Source organism: Cherax quadricarinatus, chromosome 6 (genome assembly GCF_038502225.1).
Source record: "Cherax quadricarinatus isolate ZL_2023a chromosome 6, ASM3850222v1, whole genome shotgun sequence".
In the NCBI taxonomy this organism is placed as follows: Eukaryota; Metazoa; Arthropoda; class Malacostraca; order Decapoda; family Parastacidae; genus Cherax; species Cherax quadricarinatus.
Window position 1 is genome coordinate 35700527 of NC_091297.1, and position 13741 is coordinate 35714267.

The 13741-nt window shown below is 45.7% G+C and overlaps 1 protein-coding gene across 1 annotated transcript; it reads left to right on the forward strand.

The window, feature by feature from the left end:
- Nucleotides 1–202: 202 nt before the first annotated feature.
- LOC128692685 (uncharacterized) lies at nt 203–13226 on the forward strand. The gene is made up of 2 exons (XM_053781978.2): nt 203–662; nt 7554–13226. Exon 2 carries the CDS (start codon nt 7567–7569, stop codon nt 9937–9939), a length of 2373 nt encoding a protein of 790 aa, XP_053637953.1. The 5' UTR covers nt 203–662; nt 7554–7566; the 3' UTR covers nt 9940–13226.
- Nucleotides 13227–13741: the final 515 nt, after the last annotated feature.

Consider the following 13741-nt stretch of genomic DNA (forward strand, 5'->3'; position numbering starts at 1 on the left):
CCCACAGGATGGGTATGGGGTGCATAATAAACATATTAAACTAACGACTCGGCCGCCACCAGAGGCACCAACAAACGGGTCATGTGACAAGAAACCTTATCATGGGATTTTCCAAGTGAATAATACAGCAACAATGACAACATCCGGAGAAGATACAACACAGTAGTTCAGGCCACAAACACTTAGTCAAGGGAGGCGCAGTGCCAGCCAAAGACACTTAGTTGATGGAGCGCAGTGCCAGCCACACTCAGTTGATGGAGCGCAGTGCCAGCCACAGACAGTTGATGGAGCACAGTGCCAGCCACTGACAGTTGGAGCACAGTGCCAGCCACAAACACATAGTTGACGGAGCGCAGTGCCAGCCACAAACACATAGTTGACGGAGCGCAGTGCCAGCCACAAACACATAGTTGATGGAGCGCAGTGCCAGCCACAGATAGTTGGAGCACAGTTCCAGCCACAAACACTCAGTTGATGGAGCGCAGTGCCAGCCACAGATAGTTGATGGAGCACAGTGCCAGCCACAGACAGTTGGAGTGCAGTGCCAGCCACAAACACATAATTGACGGAGCACAGTGCCAGCCACAGACAGTTGGAGCACAGTGCCAGCCACAAACACTCAGTTGATGAAGTGCAGTGCCAGCCACAGACAAAAAGCTAAAGTAAGAATAATCACTAAATCCCATCCCTGGCAGCACACTCCCCCACTCTTCATAGATCTAAACTTACTCCCTGTTCAGTACATCCACACTTACTACTGTGCAATCTACATCTACAGGACCTTAACCTCCAATATCAACCTTGACCTAAAACGCTTTCTTGATAGTTGTGACAGAACCCACAGGCATAACACCAGACACAAACATCTCTACGACATTCCCCGTGTCCGACTAAACCTTTACAAAAAATTCAATGTATATCAAAGGCCCTAAAATCTGGAACACCCTACCTGAGAACTCTAGAACTGCAGACACATTCATCACCTTCAAAACTACCATTAGAAAGCATCTTATCTCCCTGATACACCCCGTCAACTAACTACACGAATACCACCTGGTGGCTCACACTTACACTCACTCACCCATTTGACCATAAACAGAAATATTAATCTCAATCTTAAAATAATGAATCCTGTGATACTCCAATACTGAAAATATGTACTGTGCCAAAACAAAAGTATTCACATTGCTAAACTCACAAACTAGTATTTAGTTACTTAGCCATAATACCAACTTACCTCATAATTTGTAATATTTTAAAATTAAGAATTAATCTAAATCTGCCCGAAATGCCTAGCCATGCTAGGTGTTCTAGTGGTACACACTGTAATCATTATTTTACTACATGTAAACCACACAATAACCAAGTTCTGTAAACTCAGCATTGTAATCCTTATGGAGAATAAACTTTGAACTGAATTTGAATTGAATTGAATTGAATTGAATAGTTGGCGGAGCGCAGTGCCAGCCACAGACAGTTGGAGCACAGTGCCAGCCACAAACATTCAGTTGATGGAGCACAACGCCAGCCACAGACAGTTGATGGAGCACAGTGCCAGCCACAGACACTCAGCTGATGGAGCACAGTGCCAGCCACAGACAGTTGATGGAGCACAGTGCCAGCCACAGACACTCAGCTGATGGAGCGCAGTGCCAGCCACAGACAGTTGATGGAGCACAGTGCCAGCCACAGACACTCAGCTGATGGAGCGCAGTGCCAGCCACAGACAGCTGATGGAGCACAGTGCCAGCCACAGACACTCAGCTGATGGAGCACAGTGCCAGCCACAGACACTCAGCTGATGGAGCGCAGTGCCAGCCACAGACAGTTGATGGAGCACAGTGCCAGCCACAGACACTCAGCTGATGGAGCACAGTGCCAGCCACAGACACTCAGCTGATGGAGCGTAGTGCCAGCCACAGACAGTTGATGGAGTGTAGTGCCAACCACAGACACTCAGCTGATGGAGCGTAGTGCCAGCCACAGACACTCAGCTGATGGAGCACAGTGCCAGCCACAGATACTCAGCTGATGGAGCACAGTGCCAGCCACAGATACTCAGCTGATGGAGCACAGTGCCAGCCACAGACACTCAGCTGATGGAGCACAGTGCCAGCCACAGACACTCAGCTGATGGAGCACAGTGCCAGCCACAGACACTCAGCTGATGGAGCACAGTGCCAGCCACAGACACTCAGCTGATGGAGCACAGTGCCAGCCACAGTCACTCAGCTGATGGAGCACAGTGATAAGATAAGATAAGGTAAGATTTCGTTCGGATTTTTAACCCCGGAGGGTTAGCCACCCAGGATAACCCACGAAAGTCAGTGCGTCATCGAGGACTGTCTAACTTATTTCCATTGGGGTCCTTAATCTTGTCCCCCAGGATGCGACCCACACCAGTCGACTAATACCCAGGTACCTATTTGCTGCTAGGTGAACAGGACAACAGGTGTAAGGAAACGTGTCGGAATGTTTCCACCCGCCGGGAATCGAACCCGGGCCCTCCGTGTGTGAAGCGGGAGCTTTAGCCACCAGGCCACCGGGCCACAGCCACAGACACTCAGCTGATGGAGCGTAGTGCCAGCCACAGACAGTTGAGTTTTATATATAGTCATTTGAATGTGTTCCAGCTCCTGGGCCTCTTTATTTTTACTCCTTTCGAGGATTGGTGGGGGGGGGGTTGTATCTTTATCCTGGTGAAAGGCTGTTAATCCAAGGAACCGGAGAGACCTTTCCCTTCCTCAGATCAAACGTGTTTACCTCACATTACCCAAGAGCTGAATGACCCATACAGGTTTAGCACTTCTCTATAATAATAATAATAATAATAACAATGTAATGTATAACAATAAATACTAATAATGCATAACAATAAATAATAATTATAATAATAATAATAATAATAATATAATGTATAACAAAGAATAATAATAATAATAATAATAATAATAATAATAATAATAATAATAATTAATAATAATAATAATAAACAGCCTCGCTGATTTCTGAGAATTGTCTGGTCTAAGTTTTTCAAGTATAAACCGCCATAGGTCGCTGTATATTGAGTGTTATAAATCACACATATAAGCTACATTCTTATATTTTTATAACCTAATCACCGACTGACCTAACTTCTCATTAATTTTTATATTAGGTCAATAAATTTGCAAATAGTTCATGCAGACATGGGAAATCTGGAAAAACAGATTGGACGTGCAACTATGACCACCCTAGAAAATGCCGTGCCCATATGACAACAGGAAAATGCAAACTCCCTTCCTGTAAGCTTTTTCACCCTGAAATGTGTACCTCTTCAGTACAGGAAAGACTGTGCTATAACTTAAATTGCCAGGCACACCATCTAAAAGGGACAAAAAGATACAAAACATCCAGGCCATGGGAAAACCTGGGTAGCCACAGCCACTCAAGAGGGAGAGGTTTTTTAGTGCCAGGAAGGAAAACAAACTGGCAGGAAATGGCAGAAATTGTACACCAAATCCAGTCATTCCTGGAGTGGAACCACAGTCGATGGCCTCCACTCCAAACCAACAGATACAAATACTAATGCCGGAAAAAAAATCCCCCCCCAGTACCAACAATACCACCAGTCCGATGACATTCTTCTTTGCAAATATGCAGGGTCTAAAGCCAGCAACAAACAAAAAAATACCTTTAATCCGTGGACTGCTTGCAGAGGCAAAGGCAATGTTCGCGGCTTTCACTGAGACCCACATAAAGGATCACTTGGACAACGAAATATGGATCCCAGGTTACAACCTATACAGATGTGACAGAGTGAACAGGCAAAAGGGGGGGGGGGTTGGCTTGTACATTGCAGAGTCACTTGTTTGCACAGAACTGCCTAATGCCTCAAATGATGTAGTGGAAGTTTTAGCAGTAAAGGCCGAGAACCAAAACCTAGTCATTGTGGTAGTCTACAAGCCTCCGGATGCAACATCCCAGCAATTCCACTAACAGCTGTTAAAAATTGACCACTGTCTGGAAAATCTTCCAGCTCCTGCACCCAACATCTTGCTCCTGGGGGATTTCAACTTAAGGCACCTAAAATGGAGGAATATAGCAAATAATATTGTTGCAGTAATAACACCAGGAGGCAGCTCTGATGAAAACTCACACTCACACGAGCTTTTAAATCTCTGCACAAAATTCAATTTAAACCAGAAAATAATAGAGCCTACTAGAATGGAGAATACACTAGACCTCATCTTCACTAACAATGATGATCTGATAAGAAATGTCACCATATCAAAAACAATATACTCAGATCACAACATAATTGAGGTTCAGACATGTATGCGCGGAGCCCCAGACCGACAAAATGAGATTAATCACGAGGGAGCATTCACCAAATTCAACTTCAATAACAAAAACATAAAGTGGGACCAAGTAAACCAAGTCCTAACCGATATAAGCTGGGAAGATATACTAAGCAACACAGACCCCAACTTATGCCTAGAACAGATTAACTTGGTGGCACTCGATGTAAGCACAAGACTTATTCCTCTAAGAAAAAGGAGGAGTAAATGCAAAATAGAAAGAGACAGGCACTCTCTTTACAGGCGACGGAAAAGAATAACAGAGCGGCTAAAAGAGGTCAATCTATCTGAAATGCGTAGGGAGACACTGGTCAGAGAAATAGCATACATCGAACTTAAGCTAAAGGAATCTTACAGGAGTCAGGAATCGCGGGAAGAACTAAAAGCCATAAATGAAATCGAAAGAAACCTAACGTATTCTCCTATGCCAAATCAAAGTCGAGAACAACATCCAGTATTGGGCCCTTACTTAAACAAGATGGGTCCTACACAGATGACAGCAAGGAAATGAGTGAGCTACTCAAGTCCCAATATGACTCAGTTTTTAGCAAGCCACTAACCAGACTGAGAGTCGAAGATCAAAATGATTTTTTTATGAGAGAGCCACAGAATTTGGTTAACACAAGCCTATCTGATGTTATCCTGACGCCAAATGACTTCGAACAGGCGATAAATGACATGCCCATGCACTCTGCCCCAGGGCCAGACTCATGGAACTCCGAGTTCATCAAGAACTGCAAGAAGCCCCTATCACGAGCCTTTACCATCCTATGGAGAGGGAGCATGGACACAGGGGTCGTCCCACAGTTACTAAAAACAACAGACATAGCCCCACTCCACAAAGGGGGCAGTAAAGCAACAGCAAAGAACTACAGACCGATAGCACCAACATCCCATATCATAAAAATCTTTGAAAGAGTCCTAAGAAGCAAGATCACCACCCATCTAGAAACCCATCAGTTACACAACCCAGGGCAACATGGGTTTAGAGCAGGTCGCTCCTGTCTGTCTCAACTATTGGATCACTACGACAAGGTCCTAAATGCACTAGAAGACAAAAAGAATGCAAATGTAATATATACAGACTTTGCAAAAGCCTTCGACAAGTGTGACCATGGCATAATAGCGCACAAAATGCGTGCTAAAGGAATAACAGGAAAAGTCGGTCGATGGATCTATAATTTCCTCACTAACAGAACACAGAGAGTAGTAGTCAACAGAGTAAAGTCCGAGGCAGCTACAGTGAAAAGCTCTGTTCCACAAGGCACAGTACTCACTCCCATCTTGTTCCTCATCCTCATATCTGACATAGACAAGGATGTCAGCCACAGCACCGTGTCTTCCTTTGCAGATGACACCCAAATCTGCATGACAGTGTCTTCAATTGCAGACACTGCAAGGCTCCAGGCGGACATCAACCAAATCTTTCAGTGGGCTGCAGAAAACAATATCAAGTTCAACGATGAGAAATTTCAATTACTCAGATATGGTAAACACGAGGAAATTAAATCTTCATCAGAGTACAAAACAAATTCTGGCCACAAAATAGAGCGAAACACCAACGTCAAAGACCTGGGAGTGATCATGTCCGAGGATCTCACCTTCAAGGACCATAACATTGTATCAATCGCATCTGCTAGAAAAATGACAGGATGGATAATGAGAACCTTCAAAACTAGGGAGGCCAAGCCCATGATGACACTCTTCAGGCCACTTGTTCTATCTAGGCTGGAATATTTCTGCACACTAACAGCACCTTTCAAGGCAGGTGAAATTGCTGACCTAGAAAATGTACAGAGAACCTTAACGGCATGCATAACGGAGATAAAACACCTCAATTACTGGGAGCACTTGAGGTTCCTGAACCTGTATTCCCTGGAACGCAGGCGGGAGAGATACATGATTATATACACCTGGAAAATCCTAGAGGGACTAGTACCGAACTTGCACACGAAAATCACTCACTACAAAAGCAAAAGACTTGGCAGACGATGCAACATCCCCCCAATGAAAAGCAGGGGTGTCACTAGCACGTTAAGAGACCATACAATAAGTGTAAGGGGCCCGAGACTGTTCAACTGCCTCCCAGCATACATAAGGGGGATTACCAACAGACCCCTGGCAGTCTTCAAGCTGGCACTGGACAAGCACCTAAAGTCGGTTCCTGATCAGCCGGGCTGTGGCTCGTACGTTGGTTTGCGTGCAGCCAGCAGTAATAGCCTGGTTGATCAGGCTCTGATCCACCAGAAGGCCTGGTCACAGACCGGGCCGCGGGGGCGTTGACCCCCGGAACTCTCTCCAGGTAAACTCCAGGTTATCATGGTGACCTGATTATTTACTCAACAAATGTTGGGGCCCAGAGTCCTTGGACTCTGGATGTGTACGTGGTGAGTACCACCCACACAATGCTGGGGCCAGAGTCCCTGGACTCTGGATGTGTACGTGGTGAGTACCACCCACACAGTGTTGGGGCCCAGAGTCCCTGGACTCTGGAAGTGTACGTGATGAGTACCACCCACACAGTGCTGGGACCCAGAGCCCCTGGACTCTGGATGTGTACGTGGTGAGTACCACCCACACAGTGCTAGGGCCCAGAGTCCCTGTACTCTGGATGTGTACGTGGTGAGTACCACCCACACAGTGCTGGGGCCCAGAGTCCCTGGACTCTGAATGTGTATGTGGGGCCCAGAGTCTCTGGACTCTGGATGTGTACGTAATGAGTACCACCCACTCAGTGCTGGGGCCCAGAGTCCCTGGACTCTGGATGTGTACATGGTGAGTACCACCCACACAGTGTTGGGGCCCAGAGTCCCTGGACTCTGGATGTGTGCGTGGTGAGTACCACCCACACAATGCTAGGGCCCAGAGTCCCTGGACTCTGGATGTGTGCGGGGTGAGTACCACCCACACAGTGGGCAGGGGGTGAGTACCACCCACACAATGGGCAGGGGGTGAGTACCACCCACACAGTGGGCAGGGGTTGAGTACCACCCACACAATGGGCAGGGGGTTAGTACCATCCACACAATGGGCAGGAGGCGAGTACCACCCACACAATGGGCAGGGGGTGAGTACCGCCCACACAATGGGCACGGGGTGAGTACCGCCCACAGAATGGGTACGGAGTGCATAAAGTTATTGAACTAATTTTGAGAGGTAGCAAAAATATTTTTGCTTTAGAAGTCCTTCACTTATTCTATGTTCTTTTTCTAGGTGAGTGTGAGGCATGATGTGGCTGCGGCTCCAGTGTATGTCCTACTTGCTGACCCTGCCAGTACTTGCAGTTGATTTCCAGACGGAAAAAGACGGTGTCGAGGATGACATCTCTCACGGAAATGCAGAATCACACAATGATGGACGTAGGTGGTTATCACCTGCAGAGATAGGACAACACAGTGTGGGGATCATATCCTCTGGAGACAAAGAACCATTGGAGGTTAGGGATGACTCATCACCCACAAATGCAGAACTGTTAAAGGCTGGGGACGACCCATTACTCACAGACTTAGAATTACCCAGTTTTGGAGGCGACTTGCTATATGGAGAGCCAGAACTGTCCTTGAGTGCTGAAAACCCTCATAGCATTGGAGAGGAGTCGACTGGGGATGCGTCCCTAAATACCATTCCTTTATCTAAATACAATACCGCAACCACAGCAATAGCTTCCAACAATAAAAGCAATGATAAGGAACACAAAAGGGACAAAAACGCTGAAATTAGTGACAAAACACAAGTCAGTGTCAAACAGATCACTGCTATTCCACCCCAGGTGTATAGCTCTAGCACTGTGCTCTCTTCTGAGAGTAACAAGCTGGTCACTCGACCACGACGAGCAGGCAATTCAAGATTCAATACGACAGGGCCAGATTTCGACGTTTCCGGTCTTTGTAAATCCTTATATAAATCATCGCATGGACTACCGAGAACGCCTTTAGGATATGTTTACAAAATTAATTCACGCAGGTTCATTTATTTGTATGTAATGGAAAAAATTGTTGATATATGCCTACCCTTATATCGATCCTTTTATAAGTGTAAAGAGTACAAATATCTCACACTTTGTATTGAACAGAAAGTAGGATTTATACATTCACACGGTTGTAAAAGGATCTCGGAAGAAGACATATTTTTCGAATTTTTTCTTGGTCTTTACATCATTAGCAACGACACCGAGTGTATGGAGAGGGTGTGTGATGGTTCATTCAGGTTCAGAGAAGCCAGCGTAAAAGGAGTTACATATCAGATTTTTAATCTTCGAGACTTTCGCGGAGGAAGTAAAGTATGCCATAAAAACTTTGAACTTCTAGGCACCTACGCATCTGGCAGGTATAATATAACGTATTTAACTGTGAATAATCTTTGGCCAATTTGTTGCCCTATGTGCGTGGTGGTCTGGAACGACAAGCCAGAAGACTATGGTATCAATGGTGGCTGGAGTTATTTGAATGACTCCTGTCGGGCAAGTGAGGTATTGCTGATCACGCTAGTGGCGTGTGTGGCAGTGAGTGGGGTGGTGGGTAATGTGTTAGTTCTAGTGGTGATGCTCACCAGTAGACATGGAGGAGAGGAGTCCAGCATGCTTCGCACCTCACTAGCCCTGGCCGACCTCCTCACCGTGCTCTTTGTAGTGATCCCCGCCCTTTTCTACCACATTTCCCCCTTTATCAAACAAACTCATTATACAGTATTAAACAAACGTGCTTATTTTAACTATAAGAGTGTTACAAAGCGTGACGCAACTGAGTTAATAGCTAAAAACTTTTTGGTATATTCTAAGGGCTATGTTTTGTTCCAATCTCTTTTAAGCAAAACGTGTTCTACAGTGTCACTGTTTATTATGTTCTTGCTGAGCGTAGAGAGGTTAGTGCTGACAGGTCGTGCACTACGTTACTATGATTACATTTCAAGAGGACGGATCAAGTTAGTCATTGTGTCCACCTGGGCTGTAAGTCTCATGATCGCTCTTCTGAACTCTTATGATGAACATGGCTTCATTATTGCCTTATGGTCAACCTTCTCCAAACTGCCAACCAGATATATAAGAAATTACCCAGATGTTTTACTGTTTGCTTTTCTTTCTAATTTACATATAGTCCTTCATATGATAACTGTTTTGGCTACGGTGATTTTATCTATGTTAGCCTTCAGGAATTTTCTACGTGAGAGAGAACGTGAGCACTCCGAGTGGAACTATGGCATCAAGTCTACCAGATTGTATTCCAAAGATGATCGCCGAATCTTAATTACAATGTCATTTATAACAGCATTTTATCTCATCTCTGTTGTCCCTAGCGCAATCCAGTTTCTCCTTTATTCTACAGGTAACACGCCTATTGAAGAATTTTTACTTGACTATTTTGCATCATGGATATTCTTGGTTAACACTGCCTGGAATCCGTGGGTATACAACTTCTGCAGCAGCCAGTTTATCAGTGACATGGCTGAGATGCTCCACAGAGTGCTGCCGGAGAGGTTAGGCTGCAACCTTAAGCCACACATGATACAGTCGCAGCACGAGTATAGAGAAGATAATTTTGAACTTAATCCGCGGGCAAAGGTGATGTTACGAAGACTGGGATTCCCAGAAACTTGTGCTTGAGTGCCCGTGCCAGTCCTCCTGCCAGCACTCCACGGTTTCTTCCTTCACCCTCACCTTCAATGTGTCTCCTCTGGGCCTCATAGAAACTTATACTGTTGGATCGCAGCTGCAGTATTGTGAGAACTCTTATGTGTGAGTTGTGACTCGTGTTATACAGAGTGTAACACTGGAAATAGCGTTCCGTTTGATACCTCTGCTGCCCCTCATCAGCTACCCCTCTTCCTTGCATTTAAACTAAGCCGTTCGCCTCTATCAAGGTGCAGTGTAGAGGCGTATTTTGCTGCTCCTTTGGTACTCGAACATCTGAGTTCCGCACAGCTAGTCGCCTCTGCCTACCTGAGAAATAGGGATGAATCTCCCATCCTGCGTGAGTTGGTGATCCAGACCCGAGGCCTGCCAGATGAATCAGACTGTGCCACTTGTACAAAATGTGTTATGTCTCTAACTGAGGAAGGGGAGTGTGAAATAAGGGGTTAACTGAAAGGGGTATGTGAAGCTAAGGGAAAACTGAACAGTGAAGAGGGTTTTGAAAGAGAAAATTTACTAGTAATTCAGTGGTGATTGCTAAAGCAGAGACTAGGGTTTGCTAGGAAACTGGAAAAGAGAAATAAATATTGTTGTATATAAGTAAAAGAGTGAAGAGTGAAAATGGCAGGCATTAGGGGGGTACAGACTGCCATAATTATATTTATCTTTCTCCTGCAACTCCATGAAAATAGAAATCAGTCATGGGGGCTGGAAAAGGCGAATGGAGTAATAGCACCCTGGACAGTAAAAGCCCAACAGTTGCCATTTTACCAGAAAAGTAAATGTCACTATCGCCACAAGGTATGGCAACACCGCATACCCAAACAAAAACAGTGGCACACAGCTCTTATTGGCTCGTCTTCCTTATTTCCCACTTCTACCACTACCACTACTACTACCTCTTCTTCTTCTACTACCTCTACTGATGAAATTAGACACATGTGCGGCGTCTGGTTGTCTTTGTTGTGGACGTTTCGCCATCCAGTGGCTGGCTGGATGGCGAAACGTCTACGGTGGGGATGCCCGGGTGTTGTGCATGTGTCATTTCATCCTGTCGGTATTATATACAATTCTTGTACTACTACTACTACTACCATTACTACTACCTCCACCTCTTCCTGCCTATATATAGCCGTCCTGCTCCACCTCTGTTAGTGTGACTTTGTCAATGGTCCAAGTCGGACCGAAACGTCGTCGTAAGCTTCTGTCTTTTATGTGCGGGTTATTTGTGTATCGTTCCAGTCACGGTATTGTGCCTTTTTGTTATTTATATTAGTTACTTATTGTAGTGCTCTTAAGTGGTGATATCCAAATTAATCCAGGACCTCAAACTGTTGTGCAAAGGCAAAACAAACAGATAAATGACGGTGCTAATGATGGTCTAGTAGCTAGGAATGATAACCTTAACTCCATATGTAATACATACATAGGTCAATGTGAGACAATACAGCCATTCTTATTATCTCAAACACCACCAAACAGGCATACACTGTACTAAAGTACGCAAGAAAAGCAGAAAAGACGCCTTATGTAAAATGTGTAAGGGGTGGGTGCATGATGGGTGTATGTACAATTATAGTAAGCATTCGTCTCTCGACCTGCGGGGAGAGAGGACGCTTCTACAGTTTCTCTTGCATGCCACCTGGTGAGGAAAACATAGCATTATCACCAAGATGGCGGACCGTATGAGCCTGTGCATAAATACCGTCTGCATCCAGCTGGTCAGGGGATCTTTAAGCAGCACCACGATGAACATTCTCCTGTCAAGCATTATCAGAAACCTTTATGGCATCCCCAATGAAGAATTGTACAGCATAGTGCTGAATGGTATGTCAAGGGACTTTGTGAAGTTCATGAGGGCCGACTTCTACTCTAACATCGTCGATGAATTTCAAGAAAGGAGGAAGAGCGTCAGTTCGGCAGTGGAAGTATGCTTGCATGATGTGTCAAAATATTTTATTCGGGTGAAGATACGGAATGTACCTTTTGAAGCGACAGCATACAGCCTACAGGATGTGTTCAGTGGTTATGGGACTGTACACTCGGCGAGTATGGGAATGTGGAGGGACGGCCACTACGAGGAGCTGCCGGAAGGACCCTTCATGCTGAAAATGACTCTGAGGAGGCCGATACCATCGTACGTCACATTGCATGGCTATAGAACTCAGGTTTTTGTACACTATGCGGGGCAGAGGAGGACGTGCTATTTATGTGACTCTTATGAGCACATGGCGGCACAATGCCTCAGGAGACAGGGCCCTAGGGTTCAAGAAAAAGCTTCTGAAGACAAGGAGTTAGAAGCCTTGGACGTTATGACGGGTGATGTAGAAGGCCGTGGAAAGGGCCTATGGAGTGAGGAGATTGAAAGAGCAGAGGTGGTTTTGGAGACATGTATTACACTACCAGAGGAAACGGGGGGGGGGAGGGCATATCGCTGTCAGACAGACCATTAGGTATTACATATTCAGCTCAAGAAGGGATTTTGGAGGCTGTGCTGAAGGATTTTTTGGAAGTGTCGGAGCATGGTGTGGAAAGCGACGAGAGGTTAGGTGATGTTAAGGTGATGGACAAACAGAAACGGGGTAAGGAAGACTTGAGTGAGGCTAGAATGGAGAGCAATGTGGTGGTGGAGGTCCATCAAGAAGATGTGACTGAAAGAGATAAGTGTGTAGAGGGTAGCTCCCGCAAGAGATCAGCAGGGGCATCAGACATGGACAAGGTCCTCACACTGGCGCAGCGCCCTGGGAAGAAGGTTTGGGCAGCTGTGGTGGAAACGGCAAGACCGGCAAGGGATGGGGGGCAATGGGAAGATCAGCAGGAAGGGACAGGGAGGGGTTGGAGGGCAGGAACGAGGGATTGATAGAGACCTATGAAAGGAGGACCAAGTAAGCCTCAGCGGCATAGGGGTAAGCCGCCATTCTTGTAATTTTCAGGTGTGTAACTTGTAAACTGTCTTAAGACCGAGGTCAAGAGGGTATGGTTAGAGTAGTTTTTAAGGAGATTTAGTATTGATGTCTGTTTTTTGCAATAACATAACCATAGGTTAGGAGTTGGTTTTGAATGGTTATAGGTTGTTTACCTGTGATGCTTTGAGGTTGAAAGGAGGTGTGGCTGTGGCGGTAAAGGAAACCAATTCTTTGCATATCCTGGGTTGGGAGGAGGGGGGTGAAAGGGTTGTCAGGGTGGATGGGTTTTGGGGGGCTGGGAGGGTTTGTTTTGTAGGTGTGTACATGCCTGCAAATAGTAACGCTAGAGTGAAGGTGGATTTTGTAAGCGATGTTTTGGTGTATCATTTGAGAGGTTTACCGGCTATTATGGTGATTGGCGGGGATTGGAACTGTGTAATTAGGAATGAGGATGTGGTTTCAAGGGGGGGGGCGGGTTGTGTTTTGGGGGTTCTGAGAGACGTTTTGCGGGATGTTGGAGTGGTAGATGTGGTGGGGAGTAGGGGATATGGAGTGGAGCACACTTTTATTTGTAGGGGATATGAAGCACGGTTAGATAGGATTTATGTTAGGCAGGGAATAGGTGTGAAGAGGGTGAGGACTATAGATGCGGGTTTTTCTGATCATCGTGCTGTTATAGCAGATTTGAGGGTAGATGGTATAGTGAGAGTTTATTCGGGATACTGGAAATTGAATGTGAGGCTACTTAGGGACAAGGGTGATGCTACAGGAGTTGAAGATTGGTGGAAATCCTTTTGGGAGACTAAGAATAGGGAGATGTATTTGCTGGATTGGTGGGAAATGAGGGCTAAAGTTGGAATCGCAGACTT